This window comes from Eretmochelys imbricata, chromosome 4 (assembly GCF_965152235.1).
Source record: "Eretmochelys imbricata isolate rEreImb1 chromosome 4, rEreImb1.hap1, whole genome shotgun sequence".
NCBI lineage: Eukaryota > Metazoa > Chordata > Testudines > Cheloniidae > Eretmochelys > Eretmochelys imbricata.
This window is the reverse complement of record NC_135575.1, coordinates 34217034-34239826: the sequence shown is the minus strand read 5'-3', so window position 1 is coordinate 34239826 and position 22793 is coordinate 34217034. Positions and strand designations below refer to the sequence as shown.

The 22793-nt window shown below is 37.2% G+C and overlaps 1 protein-coding gene across 3 annotated transcripts in view; it reads left to right on the top strand.

Moving 5' to 3' along the window:
* The window catches only part of TBCK (TBC1 domain containing kinase), a 188080-nt gene that overhangs the window by 48481 nt on the left and 116806 nt on the right, over nucleotides 1-22793 (top strand). For all 3 annotated transcript variants that reach the window (XM_077815109.1, XM_077815107.1, XM_077815108.1), the window contains exons 4-15: nucleotides 3767-3881; nucleotides 5669-5742; nucleotides 8319-8460; nucleotides 9496-9556; nucleotides 11444-11505; nucleotides 12302-12363; nucleotides 13744-13892; nucleotides 15078-15216; nucleotides 17558-17657; nucleotides 19829-19878; nucleotides 20300-20429; nucleotides 21429-21527. In XM_077815109.1, the coding sequence (XP_077671235.1) occupies nucleotides 3767-3881; nucleotides 5669-5742; nucleotides 8319-8460; nucleotides 9496-9556; nucleotides 11444-11505; nucleotides 12302-12363; nucleotides 13744-13892; nucleotides 15078-15216; nucleotides 17558-17657; nucleotides 19829-19878; nucleotides 20300-20429; nucleotides 21429-21527 (1183 nt within the window). The remainder of the gene's footprint in view (nucleotides 1-3766; nucleotides 3882-5668; nucleotides 5743-8318; nucleotides 8461-9495; nucleotides 9557-11443; nucleotides 11506-12301; nucleotides 12364-13743; nucleotides 13893-15077; nucleotides 15217-17557; nucleotides 17658-19828; nucleotides 19879-20299; nucleotides 20430-21428; nucleotides 21528-22793) is intronic.

Below are 22793 nucleotides of genomic sequence, written 5' to 3'. Positions count from 1 at the left end.
CTTGGAGAGGTTGGGGGTTGTTTGAAGGCCAGAAGAGGGGGTTCAGGAAAGATTTCTTTCAGGATGGGGTCTCCATCGAGTATGGGTTGTCATTGTTTGATGATACCCTGTTTGGGTTCCAGTGTGGGGTGGTAGTTGACAACTAGGGGTAGGCGGTTGAAGGGGGGTTTATTCCTTGTATTGAAGCAGGTTCTCTCAGGGTATTTGGGTGACCTGTTCCATGGTGCGATCTACTTTTCTGTGGATCATCCTTGTTTGGTAAAGGTGATTTTGAATGTGTTACAGTGTATATCCTGGTCTTTCTCCTCGGAGCATATTCTGTGGTATCTGAGTGCCTGGCTGAAGATAAGATTTCTTGGTAGTTGTTCATTGCTGAAGCAGATCGTGGTGTCCAGGAAGTTGATGCTGGTATGTGAGTGTTCCAGAGAGAGTTTAATGGATGGGTGGTGGTGGTTGAAGTTGTGGTGAAAATCTATGAAGGAGTTTGTCATCTGTTCAGAGGATGAAAATATCTTTATAGCTCAGGTACACGGTGCATTTGTCCGCTTTGTAAGATAGATTACCATTCACACCATATCCCTACTTCGCTGTGAAAGCTTCTACCTGACTGTGAAATCTTCTACCTGCTACTTCATTCTCAGTGTTTTGCTTGACAAATCACTGGTCATCCAAAGACCCCTTTTCTAATGATATAAACATTTTTAAGCTCTGTTAGAATGAAAGAAGATTTTTAATAGCTTTTATTATGCGTTTTATTATGAGAGCTTAGGAACGACTAGCACACTGAAAATGTGAAGAAACTATTTTTTCAACTATCAACTACATAATGCTAAGTTTTAGTAGTCATATTCCTTGTGTTTGTCCCAGGAATGACTAGGAGGGACCTGGTATCCTTACATTGATCAAGCTCTTCGCCCTTGGTGTTCAGGTGGTAGCATTGCTTCCAGAACTGCATTTGTGTATTCGCTACCTTGCACCATTATTAAAAATAAAAATTAAATTAGTGAATCTGGAAGACTTTTGCGTGTGGGCCTTGCCCTCTAAATTTATGGGCCTAACTCTGGTGGTGTCTCTTTATAAACAAGTGTCTGTTGCACCATTATTAAAGACTTCATAAATTTAAAATTCCTGTCACATCCAGTAAAGGTAAACATTTTTGCTGGAACTACTTGGGAGACTGAGAATATTCATACATAAAGGAATTTAAATAGCTAGTGCTCTTCTGTTTCCTTTGTTACTAATGAAGATGTCTCTAACAAACCACAATGTTTTCTTACTCTGTCTGCAATGAAATTTTAAATTTTTATTTATGATGTCCATCTGTTGCTGTGGAACTGCTAAGTGACTTCACTGGTTTAAAACTGTTATTAGCAACATCTAAGTGTGTGTCTTAAACAAGAGGCTCACCTTGACAATCAGCCAACCTGGGACATGCTGGTTTGGTTTTGTTTTTTTTTTTAAATCAGGGACAGGCCCTGAAATGTGGATATTTGTTTGGTTTTTGTTTTCATCTAAAGTCTAGAACAGGGGTTCTCAAACTGGGGGTCGGGACCCCTCAGGGGGTCACGAGGTTTTACATGGGGGCTCGCGAGTTGTCAGCCTCCATTCCAAACCCCACTTTGCATCCAGCATTTATAATGGTGTTAAATATATAAGAAAGTGTTTTAATTTATATGGGGGGAGGAGGGAGGGTTGCACTCAGAGGCTTGCTATGTGAAAGGGGACACCAGTACAAAAGTTTGAGAACTACTGGCCTAGAAAGTTTGAGTGGCCAAACAGTGTGAGAATTTATTCAAAATAAAAATAAATAAATTATTGGAATCTGGAAGACTTGCATCTGGATCTTGCCCTCTAAATTTAAGGGCCTAACTCTGATGGTATCTCTTTATAAACAAGTATCTGTGCAGAGGGCTAGCGAAGAGCAATCTGTTTATCATTCTGATGTTTTCCATGGTTTTTGACCACACAGTTGTGGAGTGTGTGTGTGTGAGAGAGAGAGAGAGATTCTTTTTTACTGTAGGGAAGGCAATAAGAGTCTATTAAAGCTGTCACAGTAATTGGTAACTCTCTTGGGTTGCAAGCACATGTTGGAGTGACTACTTCAAGTTTCACTATTATATCCACGGAGAAAAATTGCACAAAACAAGGATCAGTTTTAATGCAGTTATTTTTATTTTTTAAAGGTGAGGTGAGTGTGCTACATACTGTTTTATAAGCACGTAAACTATGCTGTATCCTGCAGATTCCTGACAAGTTCAACACCGTAGTGTATGGGTGCCGTAGAACATTTGTTCAAATTAAATCTGTCCAGGGAGGCTGGCAGCAGCACTAGTCTATTTTGTTGCAAGTGAGAGTAGTGTGGTAGTTCATTTTCAGTTCCTTGTGGGATAATACTGTTAATAATATGTGGGATAATATTGCACAGAATTCAGTACAATTTGTCACTGATGTCAGCCTCTCCTTAAGGGGATATTGATGACTAAGGCAAGATGGAGAATTTGTACTTTGAATACTGAGGATTTATAAATGGCACTTAATATACGAGGTACATACTACAGTCTTATAACCTTTCTGGAAATGGAGTACTCTAGTTATCTGCGTCTCAAGTAATTGCAGCGATCACTGTGTTTTTTCCTGCCCTCTGTGCTACCAGCTTAGACAATATGCTGTCTCTCACTCCAGTTGGAGGAGTGTGCTACTGCAGTTACTGAAGGAGTAACATTTTTTATTCCCCTCTTGTCAGGCTAACCATTTTGATACACCTTGTGTACCACCTCCATTAAACCTGGGGGGATTCCATCTTCCAGCCACTTGAATTTATTTCATTGGTTCATTTTGGAGGTAAATTCTAAAGTAGAGTTGGTAATACCATGTAGGAGGAACTGTCTCTGGCCAAGGGCAATTATATGAAGGGGTGATTAAGAGTTTGCGGGGGTGGAGAGTGCACAGCATTCAGAACAAATCCTTCAGTCTGAGTATGAAGAATATGAGAATCAAAAGATTTAAGGAATTAATCTAGCTTCAAGTAGAATACGGGACTGAGCTGCAAGATGGAGTAATTAACTGACTTTCTGGATGCTGCTTCTCCTGGCATTATTTTTGTTTTTCCTTGCCCTCTCGCCAATATAATTGCCCTAGCTCAGACACCGTCCTACTATTATACACCTACTTTATCCCAGCAAACTTGCTTTGCACCTCTTGCTTGTGTTCCCTACCCTAGCTGATCAACTATTTACCTTCCCCTCCTACCTCTACCCTCACTGATGCTTGTGATATGCTCCAGAATGTTCTGAGTACTAGTTTTTTGGTGACTGAACCCCCCCCCCCCCCCCCCACCACCACCACCACCTTTGGTGAAGAATGAGTGCTGCTGCTAGATGTGAAAAATAAACTGGCTGAGGAAATCTGGTGACATCAACTAAACTACAACTAGGAAGCCGCAAACAAACATAACTGAACAATATGAAAAAATATATTTTGGTTTTGCTTATTTAAACTTTGCCTCAGATTGGGAAAGAGATTTGCAAGCTCCTTATGAAGCCTAAACTTTGCAAGTGTGGAGGATTGTGTGGAAAAAAATTGCCCCCCTCAACCTGATGCAAATAATCCCCGCTCACAAAAACTTCATCATCAGATGAGAAGGAATAGCTCAATTAGAGTAGCAGTGTAACAAAAGGAAATCAAATCATCGGTGTCCATAACTTACATACTTATTTGCGATTTTTTTAAAAAGGAAATGGGTACAGAATGTTGTTCTACTTTGCAGCTTTTCAAGGATTTTACGCATAGCGTTTGAGGTATTGCAGGGTTTGCAATATATGAACAAACATGGAATGGTCCACCGAGCACTCTCCCCTCACAATATTCTCCTGGATCGAGAGGTAAGGCTACTGGAATATCCTATTAAGCAATCAAAGTTAGTGCCACGTTGTACATTTTGGGGCCTGGCCAGTGAGAAATAGCTGTGGGATCCTTCTGGATGAAATTTTTCTATAATTGAGACATTTTTACAGTCAAAACAACAAGTGTTCTCAAAATGTATAGAATTTCAGATGTGTTTACAGCTTCGTCTCTTTTGTCCACATCTCCCAGCCCAGGCTTTTTACCTTTGTCTTTTTTTTTTTTTTTTTTTTTATTTTAAAGGAAGTTGTACAATTGTGACTTGTTCGTTTTTTTTTTTTTTTTTTTTTTGTATTGGCATTCCTAGACCTTCTTGACTACTGCTGTAGGATAATTTAACCCTTAAGTGTAGTTGTGGGTAATGCTGCGTATATCTCCTCCCCTCTCTCTCTCTCGCAAACAGAATTTAGTATTTGCTTTTTAAATGGTGGTGTATTTATTTGTTTCATAATCTGAGTGGATCAGTACAATCCCAAATTCTGATCACTCTCTCTCATCTGTCACAGATTTTCTAGTTTGCAGAAAGGAATATAGATGCCATGCACAAAAAGCAAGAAAAACATAAGGATGTAGTCAGAGCAGTCACATCAGTGCACTGAAACTAAGGAGCCTAATTGTGCTTTTTTTTTTAAACTCCTCTTTAAAGGAACCAGATAGTAATGGGGCTACCAGTACCTCTCATCTCAAATCCTACCTTTGCAATAAAGTGGGAAAGGGAACAAGCAGAAACACTTCTGTTGTTCTGTTTCCTTGCTTTGGGTAAATGACATGTATTTCAATTTGGTGAAAACTGAGTTAATAGAAAATGAAATCCCTGAGGAACAAAAATACTCAGGATTTTAAGATGATATTAAAGACTTAAAATAGATGACAGGAGACGGGGAGCTGGAGAGAACAGTTACATGGACTTTTAAAGGGTTGATTCCCCCCACCTCCCCTTAAATTGCTTAAAAACCTGATTGTTGTAGTCTTCACCCAGACATCAAAGCCATTTGGGTGCAGCCTGACTTGTGACCATGGTAAAATGAGAATTTGTATGTCAGGCTTGGGCCTGCAGTTATTTCTTTATAACTAAATAACCCTGGAAAACCTGGCTTTATATTGGGAGCGTTAACGTAACCTTCTGTAAAGCAGCACAGATGTCACTGCTCTGACTTCAGAGAGGAAGGAACTGTGGTAATGTATAGGGGTAATATGCAGAAAATGTTCTTCTAACATCATTATGGATGGGAGACGAATGAAAAGGAATGAGTTAGTGCTGGAGAGGAGGCTGGTAATGAAAGTTAGGTATGGAATTAATGGGAATGGAGGAAAGAGAGGGACTGAATAAATGAAGTGATAAATGGAATGAGGGAGAAGAGAAGACAGAATGCACTCAGATTTTTAAACCTGAGTAGAAGTAGTTGGGGAAAAAATGTAGTTTGGATGCAAGAAGAAAAGAATGAAGGAACATTGCTTATGACTGCACAGAAAGTAAGGAAACTTAGCTTAATATTCTTTTAGTGTGGTGTGCATTTTATTTCCCACACAAGTAAAGGCTCTCATTAATTTTCAGTAAAGTTTTGTCTGCATATAGGAATCGGGACCTGAGAAGCTAGGTTTTGTATTTTTTAAAAACACTTGGGACACTAGAAAATGTCAGTCTCCAGCTCTTTCTGACACTCATCAGGTTGCTAGCACAATTTAAAAGAATTTATATATTTTTAATTTTTTCTGTGGCTTATGTAATATGTAAAGTTCCATTGCTAATATATTTTTTGTTTTACAGGGACATATTAAATTGGCTAAATTTGGACTATACCACATGACAGCTAATGGTGTTGATGTTGATTTTCCTATAGGGTAAGGATACATACATGCAATATAGACATCTTAGGCATTGTATATTTGATAGTAAATTGTTGGGCGCACGCATTGAAATGTATGAAAGCTTGCAAGGAAAGATTAAACATTAGTTAAAGGGAAACATTTCCTTAGAACTTTTTTTAATCTGTAACTCTGTGTGCTTCGTACTTTGGGTGAGTGAATAAATAATTAATTTTGAAGAAAATGTTTTTGAGTCACTTCAACCACCTCAGTTGTCATTGGTTCCTGGAGTCTGAGGTGCTAAACATGGCTGGGCCTGTCGCATTAACATGGTTGGGAACCAGGGATCTGCAGCTTGGAGATCCAATCTAGGAGTGGTTTGACCACAGGGTTCTACCCAATGAGAGGTGCAGGAAACCATCCCTGTCAGCTGAGGGGATACTCTTCGGAGGGACTAAAAGGAGTTAAGATGCAGTTCTCTCTGTAACTGTGACACCTAATAAGAGTCAAAGAGGAAATGGGTACATATATGGATAACAAGAATATCCAGATAATACAATTACAAAGTTTTGGCTTAACCTAACAACTAATTATTAGAGGTTAGATTTATGTTTGTGGAGACAGATTATACCACATATGCCTTCTGTGGGATTCTTACACACTTTCCTCTGAAACATCTGTTGCTGGCCACTTTCAGACACAGTGGCCCTCTTGTCTGATCCACTGTGGCAGTAGTTATATTCCTTTGTAGAAGCTGTTAATGTGACATCTACTTTCAGCCCCCAGATAGTATAATTATGAGCCTGGTATGCAGGCCAGACACAGGAAATGGGTAGAAAATGAATAACAAAACTTTTACAAAATCAGAGTACACCAAGAAATGTAATACATAAAAGAGAATGAAATTAAATAATACTTACAAACACCCATTCAAGTTATAGCTGAATGCAACATGCTTAAATCTATTCATTTGGGGTGTCCAACCTGAGATGCCTGAATGGGATCACATTGGGCTGTCTAACTGTAATAGAAACAATGTAGGTAACTATAATTAAGGAATTTTTTTCACCCACAGTTTCATCATTGTTTTTCAAACACAGAGTTTAAAAAAAAGTTAATTAACAATACAATTTTAAACTTTAGCCTTTTGAGAGTAACTATGATGGCAAGGCAAATCTCACATAATTTCACCACCATTTAGCCAAATACTTTAACAATAAACCAGTTGGACAGCTTAAATAAACCACAATTTCTAGTTCTAAAAGTGTCCTTAGATATTAAGATTTAAGTTACTTTTAACTTGCCTAAAATTTATGTTTTATTCATCTGCAATTTTATTTTGGTTCATTTTTATTTTTTTCCATGTTACTTAATCACTTCATTTTTCTGGGTAATGTTTCATGTATTGATGTGCCCATGAGTGAGAAAAAGATATCTTGGTGTTGTCCACTATTAGTTCTCCTTCCCCAATAAGTAGTGGTCCTCTGCTTTTCTTTGTCTTTCTCTTACTCCTAATATATGAATATAACTTCTTTTATGCCCCTTGGTATGTGTAATTCATTTTGTGTCTTAGCTTTTCTTTGTCCCAACATACTGGCATTATTCTTTTGGACTCATCTTTAACAATTTGTCTATGGTCCTCTACCTTCAGATTTGCAACCAATTCCTCTTTGCATGAGGAGGGTTGCCCCCCTGGTTGCTTCTTCCATGTTCACTTCCAAGAACCTATTGTTTCAAAATCTTTTGTAGTTCTTTGTAAGTGAGAGAACGGTTTCTTCAACTTCTGAATTATATTGGTCCTCAAAGTTTTATGGTCTCATTCTCTGTTGCCCCCTTGCTTTTTCCCCTTTGTCCTTATTAGTAACTTCCTGTATATGTCTCTTTTTGTACACACAAAACGAAATTGTTTCACTTCAGTATCTCTCTAGCTTCTGTAGTCAGGCTTCTTTTGACGCCTTGTAATCTTTGGGACATTTTTTAACTAACAATGGACCTTTGGCTTCTGCAGCTACATACATCAGCAGCTGTGGCCTCTCTACCCCAAAAAGTTGACTTCTCAGTTTTAAGTATTGTACTATCTATGGCTGATTCATACTGAACTTTAAATGGAAAAAAATTAAGATGAGTTGTTGAGGCCATTGTTGTTTTTTATTTGGTTTATTTTCCATCTGTTGCTAAATTAACTTAATAGTTGTTTGATGGCTATGAACTAAATATTGGGAATGATATAACTGGTGACATTATAAAGAAATCAACAAGGAAGAACACATACTGAAAAAGCACTTGTAATATTAGGTTAAATACAAGCATATGGTAAAGTTTAATGAACATTTTCTGTGTTGTGTAGGACACTTTTTTAAAAAAAAAAATGTTGCTACCATTCACTCCTCACAAAAAACACTTATATAAAGAAAAAATGGATTTTTCATATAGTAGCTATTACAGTAGCTCTGTCTGCACAGTTTGACCTACTATGCTTTCTGGGCATTCTAAGTTGCTGTGCACTTTTAGTGAGTTTGCTTTTATCCAGTTTTTTTTCAGTACAAGAACTTATTTTAACTAGTGTAGTTGACAAATGTCTTAATGTACAAATTCTTGTTGCATTGTTATAGGTACCCATCATACCTGGCACCTGAAGTAATTGCACAGGGATTTGTCAAACCTAGTGATCACACTCAGTGTGAGAAGCTGCTACCTTCTGGCCCTAAATCAGACGTGTGGTCTCTTGGTATTATATTATTTGAGCTTTGTGTGGTATGTTACTGAATAATTCTTGTGTGTTTTTATCATATGACACTCAGTGAAGAATTTTGTGTACATGTGTTTTCGCTTCGTACCTATGTCAACTCAAGAAAAGCTGTTTTGCAAGTAATGGTTAAATTAACAATAACTATTCAGTGGATACTAATGATGCTTACTATTGGAGCATAACACTGGGAAAACTCATCCTGTTACCAAAGCATTGAGTTCCTGTATGGTGTCACGGATTTAAACAGAAGATGTTGCCTGTTGGCTCTGTGACTTCAGATAAATTCCAGCTACTTAGTTTTCACTAACTGTACATGATAAATTGGACTTCTTTATCACAAAGATGATGATGTACTATTATTCAGACAGTAAAAATGTTTGTCTTTAATCTTATTACATTAAACAGAATTTAAGTTATCTGAATTGCATTGTCAGGGCAGTGGAATCTAATGGTTAGAACAAGCCATTGGAAATCTGGAATCTTAGCTTCGGTTTCCTGCTTTGCTAACTTGCTCTGTGACCTCAGACAAGTTATTTAACCTCTTTGAATTGCTTCCTCCTCTGTAAAATTGGAATAACATTAGTTGAAAGCCACTATATAAGAGCAAACTATGACTATTTGTCATAGACATTAAAAACTAAATCTTAATTGTAGTTGTTCATAGTGATGTGAAAGATTACACAATATTTCCATGGTAATGTGTGTGGTTTTTAAAATCCTATTCTTTTTGAGTTAAAGAAAAAAATCAGATACATTAAGAAAGCTCATTCACCTCCCTGAATTTACTTCCTGTTTTAAAAAACAGCAACCCAAAAGGTAAACAAACAAACAAAAATAAACCTTACGGTCATGATAGTGGAATGGTAGCTTTGCTATAGTTAAGGTTGAGAGTTGCTTACCGTCTGACAGCTAACTTTTCTAAGAACTCTAAAATCTACATGCTGACTCTGATTTTCTTTATATATACCTAAAGTTGCACAGGGCATGTACTTGTGACAGATTGACATTTAACTGTTGACATAATTTTCTGTTCCATTTAGGGTAGAAAACTGTTCCAGAGCTTGGATATAGCTGAAAAACTAAAACTTCTGCTTACATTAGGTGAGTGACCTAAATGTAAGTACAGGGTTCAGTGCTGGTCTTCCTAACTTCCCAAATAAGTCTGTAACTAGAGCGATAAGTAAGCTCAGGATGCACAGGCCTAAGATAAATTAATTTTGGAGATGCAATTTTGGAAAGATCATGGGCATCTAGCAGCTTCACTTGAGCTGGTATAGGGGAGCAGCAGCAACTGCATGCCAGATATGCACAGCAAAGGAGCATTGTGCTTGTAGTCTGTTGAATGAGTGGTGAATGGTGGGGTAGAGGAGGAGTTGCTGAGAGGAGCCAGTTCTGATGGTTATTTGTTACTTGGTATGAACAAGTCAAGAACACGGTCTCTGTGCCAAAGATATAAGTATGCAAGACACTAAACAGATAAAGGATTGAATGGAAAGATAACTGTTCAGGCAGTGACAGGCATGTCTTGCTAGTTCCAGATTGTTTTTCTTATAGTCCTTCTTTTTTTTAATTTGTCAATAGTGCTGTAGACATGGAGGTGTAGGCGTGATTTGAATGAGACGAGGCTCGTAGAAAGACTAGCAGTTTTTGAAATGACATTCAAGCTTCTTTAAAAAGAAAGACCTGCAGCAAAGTATTGCTGCGACAGACTGGCCTGGGAACGATCAAGTGTGAGGGAAAAGAGGCAGGTCCTCAAATTGAGACCTGAGGACGCATGTTAAATTGGTCTAAAGCTGACTGCAGTACCTGTAAGGTTAACTACTGTTAATGCAAATATCCTTTTTCTTCAGCAAATTGTTTTCTTTCTAAATCTCTCACTATTTTGAATAGTTATTAGATCACAAAATAAAACCCATGGAATCTGTCACTGTTTCAGAATGCACCTATATTCCTCTTCACCATGGTCCACTCCAAGAGAGCCTAGTCAGGTCTCTAGCCTTTACCTGTCTTTGAGCTGGGTTTTAAGACAGCCCAGGTCCCTGTCTTACACTGTGATATCCCCAGCAAGTCAGTTTGCCTAAAGGCCAGCACCTGTGCTTTGCTTTCTCCCTGAGGATTATGAACAGTGTATTGTGGGCAGTGACAAATTACCACACAGTTCTTTCTAAATAAGTACATTTATTCTTAAGGTGAAAGTATTATGAAGAAAGCATAATAAAAACAATACACAGACTAAACACACACTAAATATATCAGGAGGCACATGGCAGTCTTATGGAGCTCAAGGAGGCCGAAGACTGTCCAATCCTTCCTCAAGGATCCGTGCCCCCATTGGACAGCAGGTCCTGTTGGTGTGTAGGATCAGAAAGAAGGTCCTGAGTCAGTTTAAACACAGCCTTTTTATGCCAAAAGCCTGTTGGTCTCCGGAAAACCCAATCTGAGCCAGTATATGCAAGCCTCCCCAGGCCATGGTTTCTCTCTGGAGGTGTTTACAGACTAAGTGATTCACCTTAACCACCCTTCCATACACATACTGTCTATGGTTCCCAGAAGAGTTGTGGTAAACCTCACACAGTGGAGGGGATTCATGGGATATTTCATGGGATTCCTGTTTTTAAAGGAAAAAAACCTAGAAATTGTAAAGCTCTCAGATGCTATTATGATGAGCCACCATAAAGCCAACAAGGAGTCCAGTGGCACCTTAAAGACTAACAGATTGATTTGGGCATAAGCTTTTGTGGGTAAAAAACCCACTTCTTTAGATGCTTATGTCCAAATCAATCTGTTAGTCTTTAAGGTGCCAACAGACTCCTCGTTGTTTTTGTGGATACAGACTAACACGGCTATCCTGCTGATACTTGAGATAAAGCCAGTCAGTCAAATAAATACTTTAAGAAATTGGGAGGAGAGGAAACTTTCTTTGTGTCTTTTTAAACAGTAACACTTTTTCATTATAACCTTTGTTCTTCCTACTGTTCTATTTTATAGGCTGCATGGATGACATTGTAATCGTATTAGCTGAAGAACATGGTTGTCTGGACATCATTAAGGTTGGTGAACTAGTCTACTCATCAGTGTTTTCTTAACTGAAATTATTTGTTTTGTACATTTTATGGGATACTTTTTTCTTCTTTGCTGAAGGGAATTCAGTCCAAAAGATTTGTAACTTATTTGATTACTTTGATTTCCATAGTATTTTTTTACTATAGTGATAGTTTAGACTTTAGATGCTGAAATGCGTAGGGCCATCACTATTCAGAAGACCTCCATCCTTTCCCAAAATTACTGACAATCCAAATAAAATGTAGACAATACTTTTCAGACTCTCATGATACATTAGTAGAAGACCCAGGCTTCAAGTGATGCAGATTTTTAAAATCTGGTTTTGGTGTTGTAATGACTGGTGAGCTAATCCGCGATGCTGTAATAATTCTATTGGTATATAATTACACAGCTGAGTCCAGATTTTCAAAAGCAACTTGTGACTGTGTGTGGCTCAGTTTTGGGGTGACTGGACTGAAAAACTATAAAGGGGTGGAATGGTTTTTTTTTCAGGGGTGAGAATGCCGCATGTTTTAAGGCTTCTGAAATTGGACACCCAAAATCACTAGTCAGTTTTGAAAATCTTGGCTTTAATATATTAATTCTGACTTCTAGAACATTTTGTCCAAACTAAAAACTATACTCATGACAGAGTAGCTAAAGCCTTAAGTAAATATGTAGTTCCATTGACTTCAGTAAAACTACTTACATACTTAAAGTTTCATGTATGCTTATGTGGCTTGCTGGATCAGTGTAGTAGTAATCAATTGTTGACTATTATTTTTTTCACCTTCTATGTTCTAGGAGCTTCCTGAAAATGCCATAGCTCTACTGAAGAAATTCCTTACATTTCAACCTTCCAAAAGGTAAATAGTCAATACAGGTTTACAGGAAATTGAATACTTCTTCTGGGCCTAAAGTAATTAACTAAATGAATCTGAACTGCATTCAGTATTAATATTGACATGAGTTACATAAAAGTGTATGCATGTATGCTCATCCATATAGTAATACATCAATTTATTACTTGTGTACTACTTTCCATCATCATTTAACATTTCTTTTATATGTGTTGGAATAATATATTGTGAGTAAAAAGTGAAAGAATACTGTTAGATTAAACCAGAATTAGAGCATCCAAAAATTTGGATGAATTTTTCCAAACAGGCTTGTGTTTTCCCAGCCCATGACTCAACAGAACAGTACCAAAAATGACCATCCAATAGAGCTGTTTACCATATATGATTGTTTCTTTTAAACTCCAAGAAAAAATATTTGGAACAATTGCATTGCAGGATGAAGCGCTGTGGGTAATTAATCAGAACTGAGACTAATAAACTTTGTTTGGGGAAAAGGGGAAATAAGCACATTTATGATGCTTGATGTCTAAAAATGAGTTATTTGAATCAGGACTCCAGTTTATTTTTATTTTAATAAAAAGTAAGACGAGCTTTATTTTTTTAAAAAAGCAAGATTGAATCTTGGTGTTTGGAAGTAAACTATTTAGTCACTTTTAAGTTGACAGGTTTTCCCTCTTTGGAAATTTGAGGTGTTTATTGTAGCTGTACCATAACCAACATGATTGGTAGCATTCTTGGTCTCAGTATATTAGAAAGAAGAGGTGGGTGAGGTAATAACTTTTACTGGGCCAACTTCTGTTGGAGAAAGAGACACAAACTTTCACAGAGCTTACTCAGAGCTCTTCTTCAGGTGACTTGAAAAAGAGCTCTGTGTAAATTTGAAAGTTTGTGTGTCTCACCAACAGAAATTGGTCCAATAAATGATACTATCTCATCCACATTGTTTCTAATGTGCACTGGCATGAGTGACCTCTCTTTTAAAAAAACATTTTAACTACAGCATAGAGCTACTCACTAACCAAAGGTGAAAAAAGTCTCATTTATGACCAAAAGAACACTGGAATATCTCATTGCGTTACCTTTGTTAATTAGTTTATATCTTCAGTAAAGACAGAAGAGCCTAACTTTGGTTGAGAATGCTTGATCATAGATAGGCTGTAAGATGTAGAATATACAGAATTATTGTAAATAAAATGGCTCACAGTGAACTGATTACCATATGAAGCTTTACGTTTTGATTTGATTAACAAGAACATTTCTTTAGTGATATGAGAGTCCACGATCTTACCACTTTTCATTTTTTATATTAGCTAGATTTTTTTAAAAGGGCTTTACTTTTTTTTTCTTACTGTTCTTTTTTCCACTTTTTAAAATGCTTTACTCAAGGCCAACTCCAGACCAGTTACTGTGTGACAATGTGTTCAGTGAAGTGGCCTCTGTATACCCTCCCTTCCACAAACCTGCCAGTCTGTTCTCATCCTCTCTGAGATGTGCTAATTTAACTCTTCCAGAGGACATCACTCAGCTGTGTAAAGGTAAAAGTGGGTAGCAGGGATGGGGTGTGGCAGAGAGAAAACGGAAATAAAAAATGTTGCCTGTAGAGGACAGAACATGAAGGAATTGATTTTTTTTTTTTCTGCTTACAGATTCCTAAAGTATTAATATTACATTCTTGTAGCAAGATCTTATTGTTTCCTAATGGTTAGTGAGTAGTATTAAGGGCTTATGTGTCTGTGGGGACACTAGAGGACAGAGAGAGGGTATGTTCACTTTATGCATTATCCTCTATAATAGTCACCTATTCATTGTCCTTGATCTGCAGGGTGAGGTTTTTTTTATGACGTTTTTCAGCATAGTTCTGAGGTGCTGATTATTTTTTTTTCTCATATTACTATGTGGTCATTTGCAGACGGGGCTCCTTGGAAATATCATGTGAAGGTTGGCTGTAGCTCCATTATTAAAATTTACATAGGCAGCAGGTGTTGGAAGTAGTGGAAATTATAGGCTGTTGGCAATTGTTATAAAGCACAATCTGTGTGGGAGAGGCTACATTTATAAAAGTCTATGTTAAAACTTTGCACTTACCTGACAGTATGTTCAAAAGAGATGGAATTTTCTTTTACCCTTGTTTGAAATCCCCACATGAGTGAATGGGCTGCCATTACCCTTTCCGATAAGCTCAGAAGTTTCTTTTTATTTTGGATATTCTTGTTTATTAATATTGTGAAGCTAAAGTTACAATTGTTAAAATTGAAGCTGAAGCCAGTACCAGCATGTGTGTGCTGCATGTAATATTTTGGTAAATTGAGGCTTTTAAATGTGAATCACTGGTTCAGTGGTTGCTGTTTACTCTTAGCTCTTTGTATTGTAGAAAAGAAATAAAATTTTATATTATGGGTAAAATAAGCAATAAACACACTTTCACTCAGTGTACTTATCTGACTTGTTCAGTTTTCTGGCACCAAATCAAACTGCAGACATTCTTTCACTTTTTTTTTCGAATGCAAGACAACCCTATAGTGTGTCCAGCTGCCTTTGTCTTCCCATGAGCCTTGCTTTAGGATATTGCAATGGGAAGATCACTTTTCTTCTAACTCTGCAGTAGGCCATATGACCCTTCAAATCTAATAACCTCTAACTAAAATGTGTTTAGAATGATTATGAAAAATATGAACTGCTTAAAAAGCTGTAATTCATTTTAATTTGGCTTTTGTTAATAGATGAAGACTGTGACTACCTAGCAGAAAGATCGATTGAAGAGGTGTATTATCTCTGGTGTTTGGCTGGAGGAGACTTGGAGAAAGAACTTGTCAACAAGGAAATCATTCGATCAAAACCACCCATCTGCACGCTCCCCAAGTAAGGAAAGGAAAACACTTCTTGGGGATGGAAACACGAGGAAAGGGGTGGACAGAGAAGTGTAATGTTTCCAAAAAAAAAAAAAGTGTTTTTAGAAGTTCCAACTTCTTAGTTTCAGAGAGCAATTTGAAAACAACATCCTGAGCAATAGTAAAAGCCTCAACACTTCCCCATATAAGCTACTATCATCACTGTTATCCCACTTGATTTTACACCACCCACCCACGCTTAATATTGCCTCTGAAAAATTTGCAGTAGTGTCTGGAAGGTTCAAAATACAAATTATCAACAGGCTATAAGATTCCATTTCTTAATCACATGATCCATTTCCAGTATACCATAGCACTAAATTATGCTTCATTACTCAGTACAAAAAGCTGCATATTTAGTTACTATACAATATAGTAAATTAAAATAAAAACTTGCCAGTTCTGTTTACATTTACATAGACCTACAATCCCATACAGTCAACACATTTCACCAGAGATTGATCAATCATTTTCTTTTCATAAAAATGATATTCTACTGTGCAGGATTTATGGAATTATGACATAACTTAATGTACCCTGGAACTATATCCTTTTTGAAATCTTTACAATGTGTTTAGGCTCTAGTCCTACAATATAATATAAGTGGGTGGATCCCTGTGCCCATGCAGATCAGATTGCAGGATCAGGTATCTAAGTAATATGTAAAATCAACTGTGTATTTCCAACTCATATTTATTTTTACAGAGCAAAAGATAACGACAAAGTTAGGGTTTGGTTGGTGGCATGAGATGAGTGATGTTTTAGTGAGTGCAAAGTAATTAGTACAAAATAACACACACTAGAAAAAATAACCCCAACTATACGTACAAAGTATTTCTTCACACAATGCACAGTCAGCGTGTGGTACGTGTTGCAAGAGGGTTTGTGAAGGCCAAAAGTATAACTGGGTTAAAAAAAGAATTAGATAAGTTCCTGGAGGATAGGTCCACCAATGGCTATTAGCCAAGATGGTCAGGGACACAACCCCATGCTCTGGGTGTCCCTAAACCTCCAATTGCCAAAATCTGAGACTGGATGACGGGATGGATTACTCAAGATCACCCTGTTCTGTTCATTCCTTCTGAAGCATCTTGCACTGGCCACTCTCAGAAGACAGGATACTGGGCTAGATGGACCATTGATCTGACCCAATATGGCTGTTCTTATGAGTGATTATATGACAGCAGATAACTGACTCAGCTCTTTATCTGTTAATTTCCAGAGTTTCAGGGTGGGGAAAGGGGTGGAGAGTGTGTTTAAGCAGTAGAATTTTTGTGATGAAAATCATTTTGTGAGTTAGTTGGCCTCCATTAAAACACACTTCCATCCTTTTGTTTTTAGTCACATTTTTTACATTTAAATGACTTTCTGTATTATTTGGATTGTAATCTCTCTCTCTCTCTTTATTTTTTTATATATAAAATATACACACACACACACATTTCTGCCTCTGAGTTTAATTAGTCCCATTAATATCTATACTGAAGATGAAATATTTCTTCATTCAATGGGCAGATCCTAATTTCATCTCATTAGTGAGAAGCAAATAGAGACTCTGGTATTATAGATTCATAGTTTCCAAGGCCAGAAGGGACCATTGTGATCTAGTTTGACCTCCGTCCTGTATAACACAGGAAAAAAAAACTACATGGCCAAGTGCTCCCAGGATTTGAACCCATGACTTCTGGTGTAGAAGGTGGGATCCTTACACCTGTGCCCATAGCCTGCCTAGATCCATGTGAACTTAGTTTCTTGAAAAACAGCTCAGTACAGTATGTTCTAAAATACTCATTCTGTTGGATCACCCTCATTTGGATGTATCCATAGTTCTGAAGAATTACTCTGCTACAGCCACACAGATAAACACCTTATAAGATCCTTTTGAATGACAGAGATATTTATTTCCTCCTTCCCTCACAATGCAAGAAGCTCGTGTATTTCCCCCTGTTAATCATGTTGTGTGCAAAGATGAGGAACAGAAGGGAATGTTAATCTAGTTCTGTTCTGCTTTGAAGAAAGTGTAAATGGTATTCTAATATGTGTTCAGTATCTAGAAAAAAAGATAAATAAGATTTTTTTCATTCAGAATTATTCAAATATTACTAGCTTTTTGCACACTGCTTTTGAAGGCAGTTCAGTGTAGTCAGGAGTACGGTACAGTATAATTCTAGGAGTTAGTGTTTTTTGTTGTTGTTGTTGTTAAACAGCCGATTATTGTAGAATTTTGCTCTTTTTGTTTGTTTGTTTTTTAGTATGCGATATTATGTCCTTTAAAATAACCAGGAATTGGGGTTCTGTCTTTCTCTTTGAAGCTTTTTGTTTGAAGATGGTGAGAGCTTTGGGCAAGGACGAGATAGAAGTTCTCTCCTAGATGACACAACTGTGATACTGTCGCTGTGTCAACTCAGAAATGTAAGCAAAATGCATTCCCTGCTGCCTAGAGAGAGACAAGGGGGAAAAGGTAGTACCTTTATTGGACCAGCTTCTGTTGGTGAGAGAGACAAGCTTTCGAGCTTACAGCTTTTTTCTTCAGGGCTGGCAAATGTACTCAGTGTCACAGCTACATACATTTTACTTTTTACTAAATACATTTAGCTGTGACATTCTGTGTACGTTTCCCAGACCTGAAGAAGAGCACTGTGTAAGCCAAAAGCTTGTCTCTCTCACCAGCAGAAGTTGGTCCCGTAAAAGATACTACCTCACCCATGTTGTCTCTCTAATATCCTGAAACGGACATGGCTAAAACAGTACTGCATACCTTCTTAGCTGCTTGTAACTCAATTGCAGAAACAGTTTATATTTGAAAGAATGTAAGAGTAACAAGTGCTGCTGTTCTTTCAAAATACCATTTCAGGCATTCTCTCCTGGGCATTTGGCTGCTCTGGATCCAGTGGAAAACTCCTTGCCCCAAGTTAATTAGATTCTGAATTAGATATAAAATAAAAAAGAAACCATTTTGTCTGGGAGAAATTACTGAACTGGGTTTTTTTTGTTTTGTGTGTGCTACTTGATGCATTATGTTGCAGTAGCTATGTTTTTACTGGGTAATTGTGACATCCAGTGGTGGCTTAAGTTAATAATAAAGAACGAGTTATCTATTTTTGCTTCAGATGATACATCTTTCAGAAGTTTCATTTCTGTCTCAGATCAGCTGACTTTACTAAATGACATGTTTACTACGGTTGCTGAGTTTCCCATGGTTTAACCTCAGTCTTTGGAAACTTGAATCAAGTCTGCAGCTGTTAGGCAACCGGTTTTAAGAGATCACCTCAAAGATTCCCTCAAAATTACTGAATATAGTTCAGTTTCACCTCCATTAGAAAACCACATTGATTAAACAATAACTAATCAAATTATTGTTAGGGTGCTTCGGGTGATTGCTGATTCCAGGGTTTACCATATTTCTTACTGAAATGTTATTTTTTATCATTGTCAGTTTACGTGTTCATTCACATGCAGTTTTTATTTTAGAGTTCTATGTTAACGCTGCACAATTGGTATTTTGTATTTAAAGCAATAAATAGTATCCAGTATTAGTTTGAGGGAAGATGCCATACAAAAATTAAATGGATGTTACAAATGGATAACTCAGAATTTTGGTCCATTTTGGCTTGAATCCCTTTACTTTCTAGAGTGTTACAGGAAATGAAGCATGAGGTAATCAAGTCTGTGCACTCTGCATAAAAACATGCTGATGAAGCAACAAAACTGCACTATTTTACATTAATACATGAAAACTGATCAAATAAGTGTTTTATTACAACATGCAGCAACTGCAGTGGGGTGAGTTTCTGGCATATAAAATCAAATATCTGTGCCTACAGATACAAATGCAGTAGTGGATAAATATACAGAGCTTTCATTTTTGAGAGGATAGTAGCCTGAATCTTGCTAATCTCTTAGCCAAACTTGCAGTGTTAGTTGAAAGATTTATATTTATCTTTTGGAATCTTCCAAACACAACTCATGGAACAGAGCACAATGATTGTAATAAAAAAAGGATCAGTGATGAGTGAACTGAGTCTCTGAACTGCTCTGTCAATCCCCAGGGGAGATGGCACTATACCTTCAAGTTAGAGATTGACCTGCATAACAGAACACTACAGGGAAGATGGTATTAAACTTTAAGCACGTTGAACTGAAGATGTCTATAAACTTCCGTCTCACCTGCCTGTCACCTTTCCCCAGAACGTCTCTATTACTGTCTGTCTCTCAGAAGTCATTACTAAAAGAGATTTAATTAGCATAATTTTAATTTTTATGTAACAAGAAGTACCAGATTCTGTTGTTGGTTTATAACTACCTGAATCGAAGTCCTTGTCAAAGAAAAAAAAACCAGCCATTTAACAGTGTTAACCTATTAATATGTAGGGAGTCATATTATTAAATTTTGCATGCTACTTATTATTTAAGGGTGGACATTCCTTCTTTATCAGAACTAAATTAATATTGAGGCAAATATTAGTACAAACAGTTAAAAGTGACTAGTTCTAAGTTAATATTTTTCATATTCCTCAACTGTACCAGTTAAGGTACTGAGAAGCATTTTGATATTAAATACTTTTTTTTAATCTTAATTTCAGAGACTGAAAGATGTTGGTGGGGAAGCATTTTATCCATTGCTTGAGGACGAGTAAGTATATATAATAGCATTAATTATTTTTGAGTGGTGGTTTGTATTATAGCGGAACATTGCACGATTGGACCAAGGATTTCATAAAGAGAAATCTAGTGTTAACCTTCTATATCCTATTTAGATTCCTGAAGCCAATAGGAGCTGCTGTCTGCTCAGCACTTCAGAAAATAGGTCTGCTTATTTAGGTGTCTAAATGTGAACTGAGAAGTGTAACTTTAGTTACTTGGTCTTGCAAATCTGGACTTTGGTATTTACTGTATAGCACTGAGTGCACAAATGCTGATCAGTAGATAGTAATTTTTCCTTTCAAAATTGTTTTCTAACTTAAAAACTCTTTCCATTATACATTCTTCTTTTTACATCTGATTGCAGGTATTGTTATTTAGCCAGTCTTCACTGCTTTCTCACTCTATTCCAGGCAGTCAAATTTACCCCATTCAAACAGTAATAATGAGCTATCTGCAGCGACCAATCTTCCTCTGATCATCCGAGAGAGGGACACAGAGTACCAGCTACACAGAATTGTTCTATTTGACAGGCTACTGAAGGTATGGATTCTTAACAGTACTGCAATAACCTCAGTTATCCATTAATCGAATGGATTAACTAAAGAACTAAGCAATTGCAAGTGGAAGCAGAGAAGTAAGAGAGAGTAAGGAGAGAGGAAAATAGAAGAGAACTAGATGCAGAAGTAAATCCAAGAGAAGAGGGAAAATAGGAGTTAGGAGAAACTACAAAAAGAAGAGGCAATTCTAGAAACCCCTACAATAAGAAAGGCCTTAAAAATAGAAATACAATGAGTCATTACTGTTAACACAGTTGCATATGAGAGAGGACACTGAAGCATCTCGTATATTTTCTAACAGCAGTGGGCAGTGCACACAGCTACCAAATTAAACACAAGTGGTGTAGCCTCAGATAGGACAGTAACACTTTTGCATTGCACATTCTGGACTGAACACTGGTCTTGCACATTCAAACTAGTCAAAACTGTGATATCACTGTGGAGGGGGAGAGGTTTATTCTTATGCCAGGGTATTTTGAATTTTCTCAGCAATATGATTGTACACATTTTCGTGTGGCTCGTGTGTGTAAGAATACACATAAGTACTCATGAGATAAGTGATGGGTTCATTCAGATTTTTTTTACACATTGTAATAAGTATTGCACTAACTCTGAGACATTTTTTAAGAAGTCAGGTATATATACTATGAAAAGGAATACTTAATGCAGAAGAAATTAGAAACTCTGCAGACATTACTTATATTTAAACCTTTCAAATGTAACAAAACATGATAGGCACTTTCTTTCCTGTAAAAAGGTGTTGGACTGGATTATCTGAATCAATATAAGTAGATGCTTAATCCTTGTCTTTTAGAGAGGAATTGCACCCCTTTTAGATTGTAAAATTTATATACATTAATTAAGTATAAGCAGATTTACTGTGTTTGTCTCCAGTGGCCGAGAAATTTTTCCTAAAGGAAGGATCTTGTTCATTTCAAGGAAGTCGTGGGGGGTTTTTTTGTTTGTTTGTTTTTTTTTGCAGGCTTATCCATACAAAAAAAATCAAGTCTGGAAGGAAGCCAGAGTTGACATTCCTCCACTTATGAGAGGTTTAACCTGGGCTGCCCTGCTGGGTGTTGAGGTAAGAGTAAGAGAAAGGATGATTCACACTAATTACACATACTAGGGAAAAATGAAATGAGAATAATATTTGAAACTATGTGAATAAATACAATGTTGGGGCAATTTTTGCTTCACTTCATGATTTCCTTTCTGTACAGTCAAGGAATGTTGAACTTGCCTGGGTTTTAGTTTATTTTTGACTTTTCCAAAAATGATAAGTGCCTAGGCATCCTTGGCAATATTTAAAAATGCCACTGCTGTTTAAAAACAATATATTATTATAATAATAATAATATAATAACTCCAACAAATACATTTAGCAATCTCCTCCCCAATCAACAAGGGCTAAAAAAAAAAATAAAAACTCTGAGGAAAAAAAAAAATCTCTTTTCCATCCCACTATGACATTCCGGGGTTCAATTCAGACCACTGAAGGGTTGTGTCACTATTTGCCGTGCAACCTGGGGTGCTTCTCAATGCTTTTCTGCTGTAGCTCCCAACCTAGGCTATTTACAAACAGCCAAACAGTATGCAGGTCATATCCTGAGTGTCTGTTTATATCCACAGTCCTGGTCCAATAGCTCTGACCCCAGCAGCCTGTCAGCAAACACCAGCCACAGTCTGGCTTCCAGCAGCCTTGGTTACTACTTGCAGGGTGACCCCACCATACTCCCAGTCCTGGGTTTTCCCCAAAAAACATGTGTTTTGGAGTGTGCAAACCTCTTCTGGACAGTCCAGATATATTAGGCCCATTGCTTTTTTAAGGTAAGATAAGATCCCATGGGAAGCAAGTTTAAGGGGGGAAACAGTTCAAAAGAGTTGGCAATTTTTCAAAGAGACATTATTAAGTGCACAAAAGCAAACTGTCCCACTGTGTAGGAAAGATAGGAAGTATGGCAAGGGACCACACTGGCTTGACCAGGAGATCTTCAATGATCTGAAACTGAAAAAAAAGTCCTACAAAAAGTGGAAACTAGGTCAAATTACAAAGGGTGAATATAAACAAATAACACAGGTAGGTAGGGACAAAATCATAAAGGCACAAAATGAGATTAAACCAGCTAGAGATATAAAGGATGACAAGGAAACATCTACAAAGACATTAGAAGCAAGAGGAAGACAGAGGATAGGGTAGGTCTGTTATTCAGTGGGGGCCGGGGGGTGGGGTGGGGTGGGGGAGATGACAATAACACAAAATGTGGAAATGGCAGAAGTGCTAAATGAGTTTAGTAGCAATTGGACATCTAACTTAATGACAGTGAAAATGAGGTAGAATCAGAGGCTA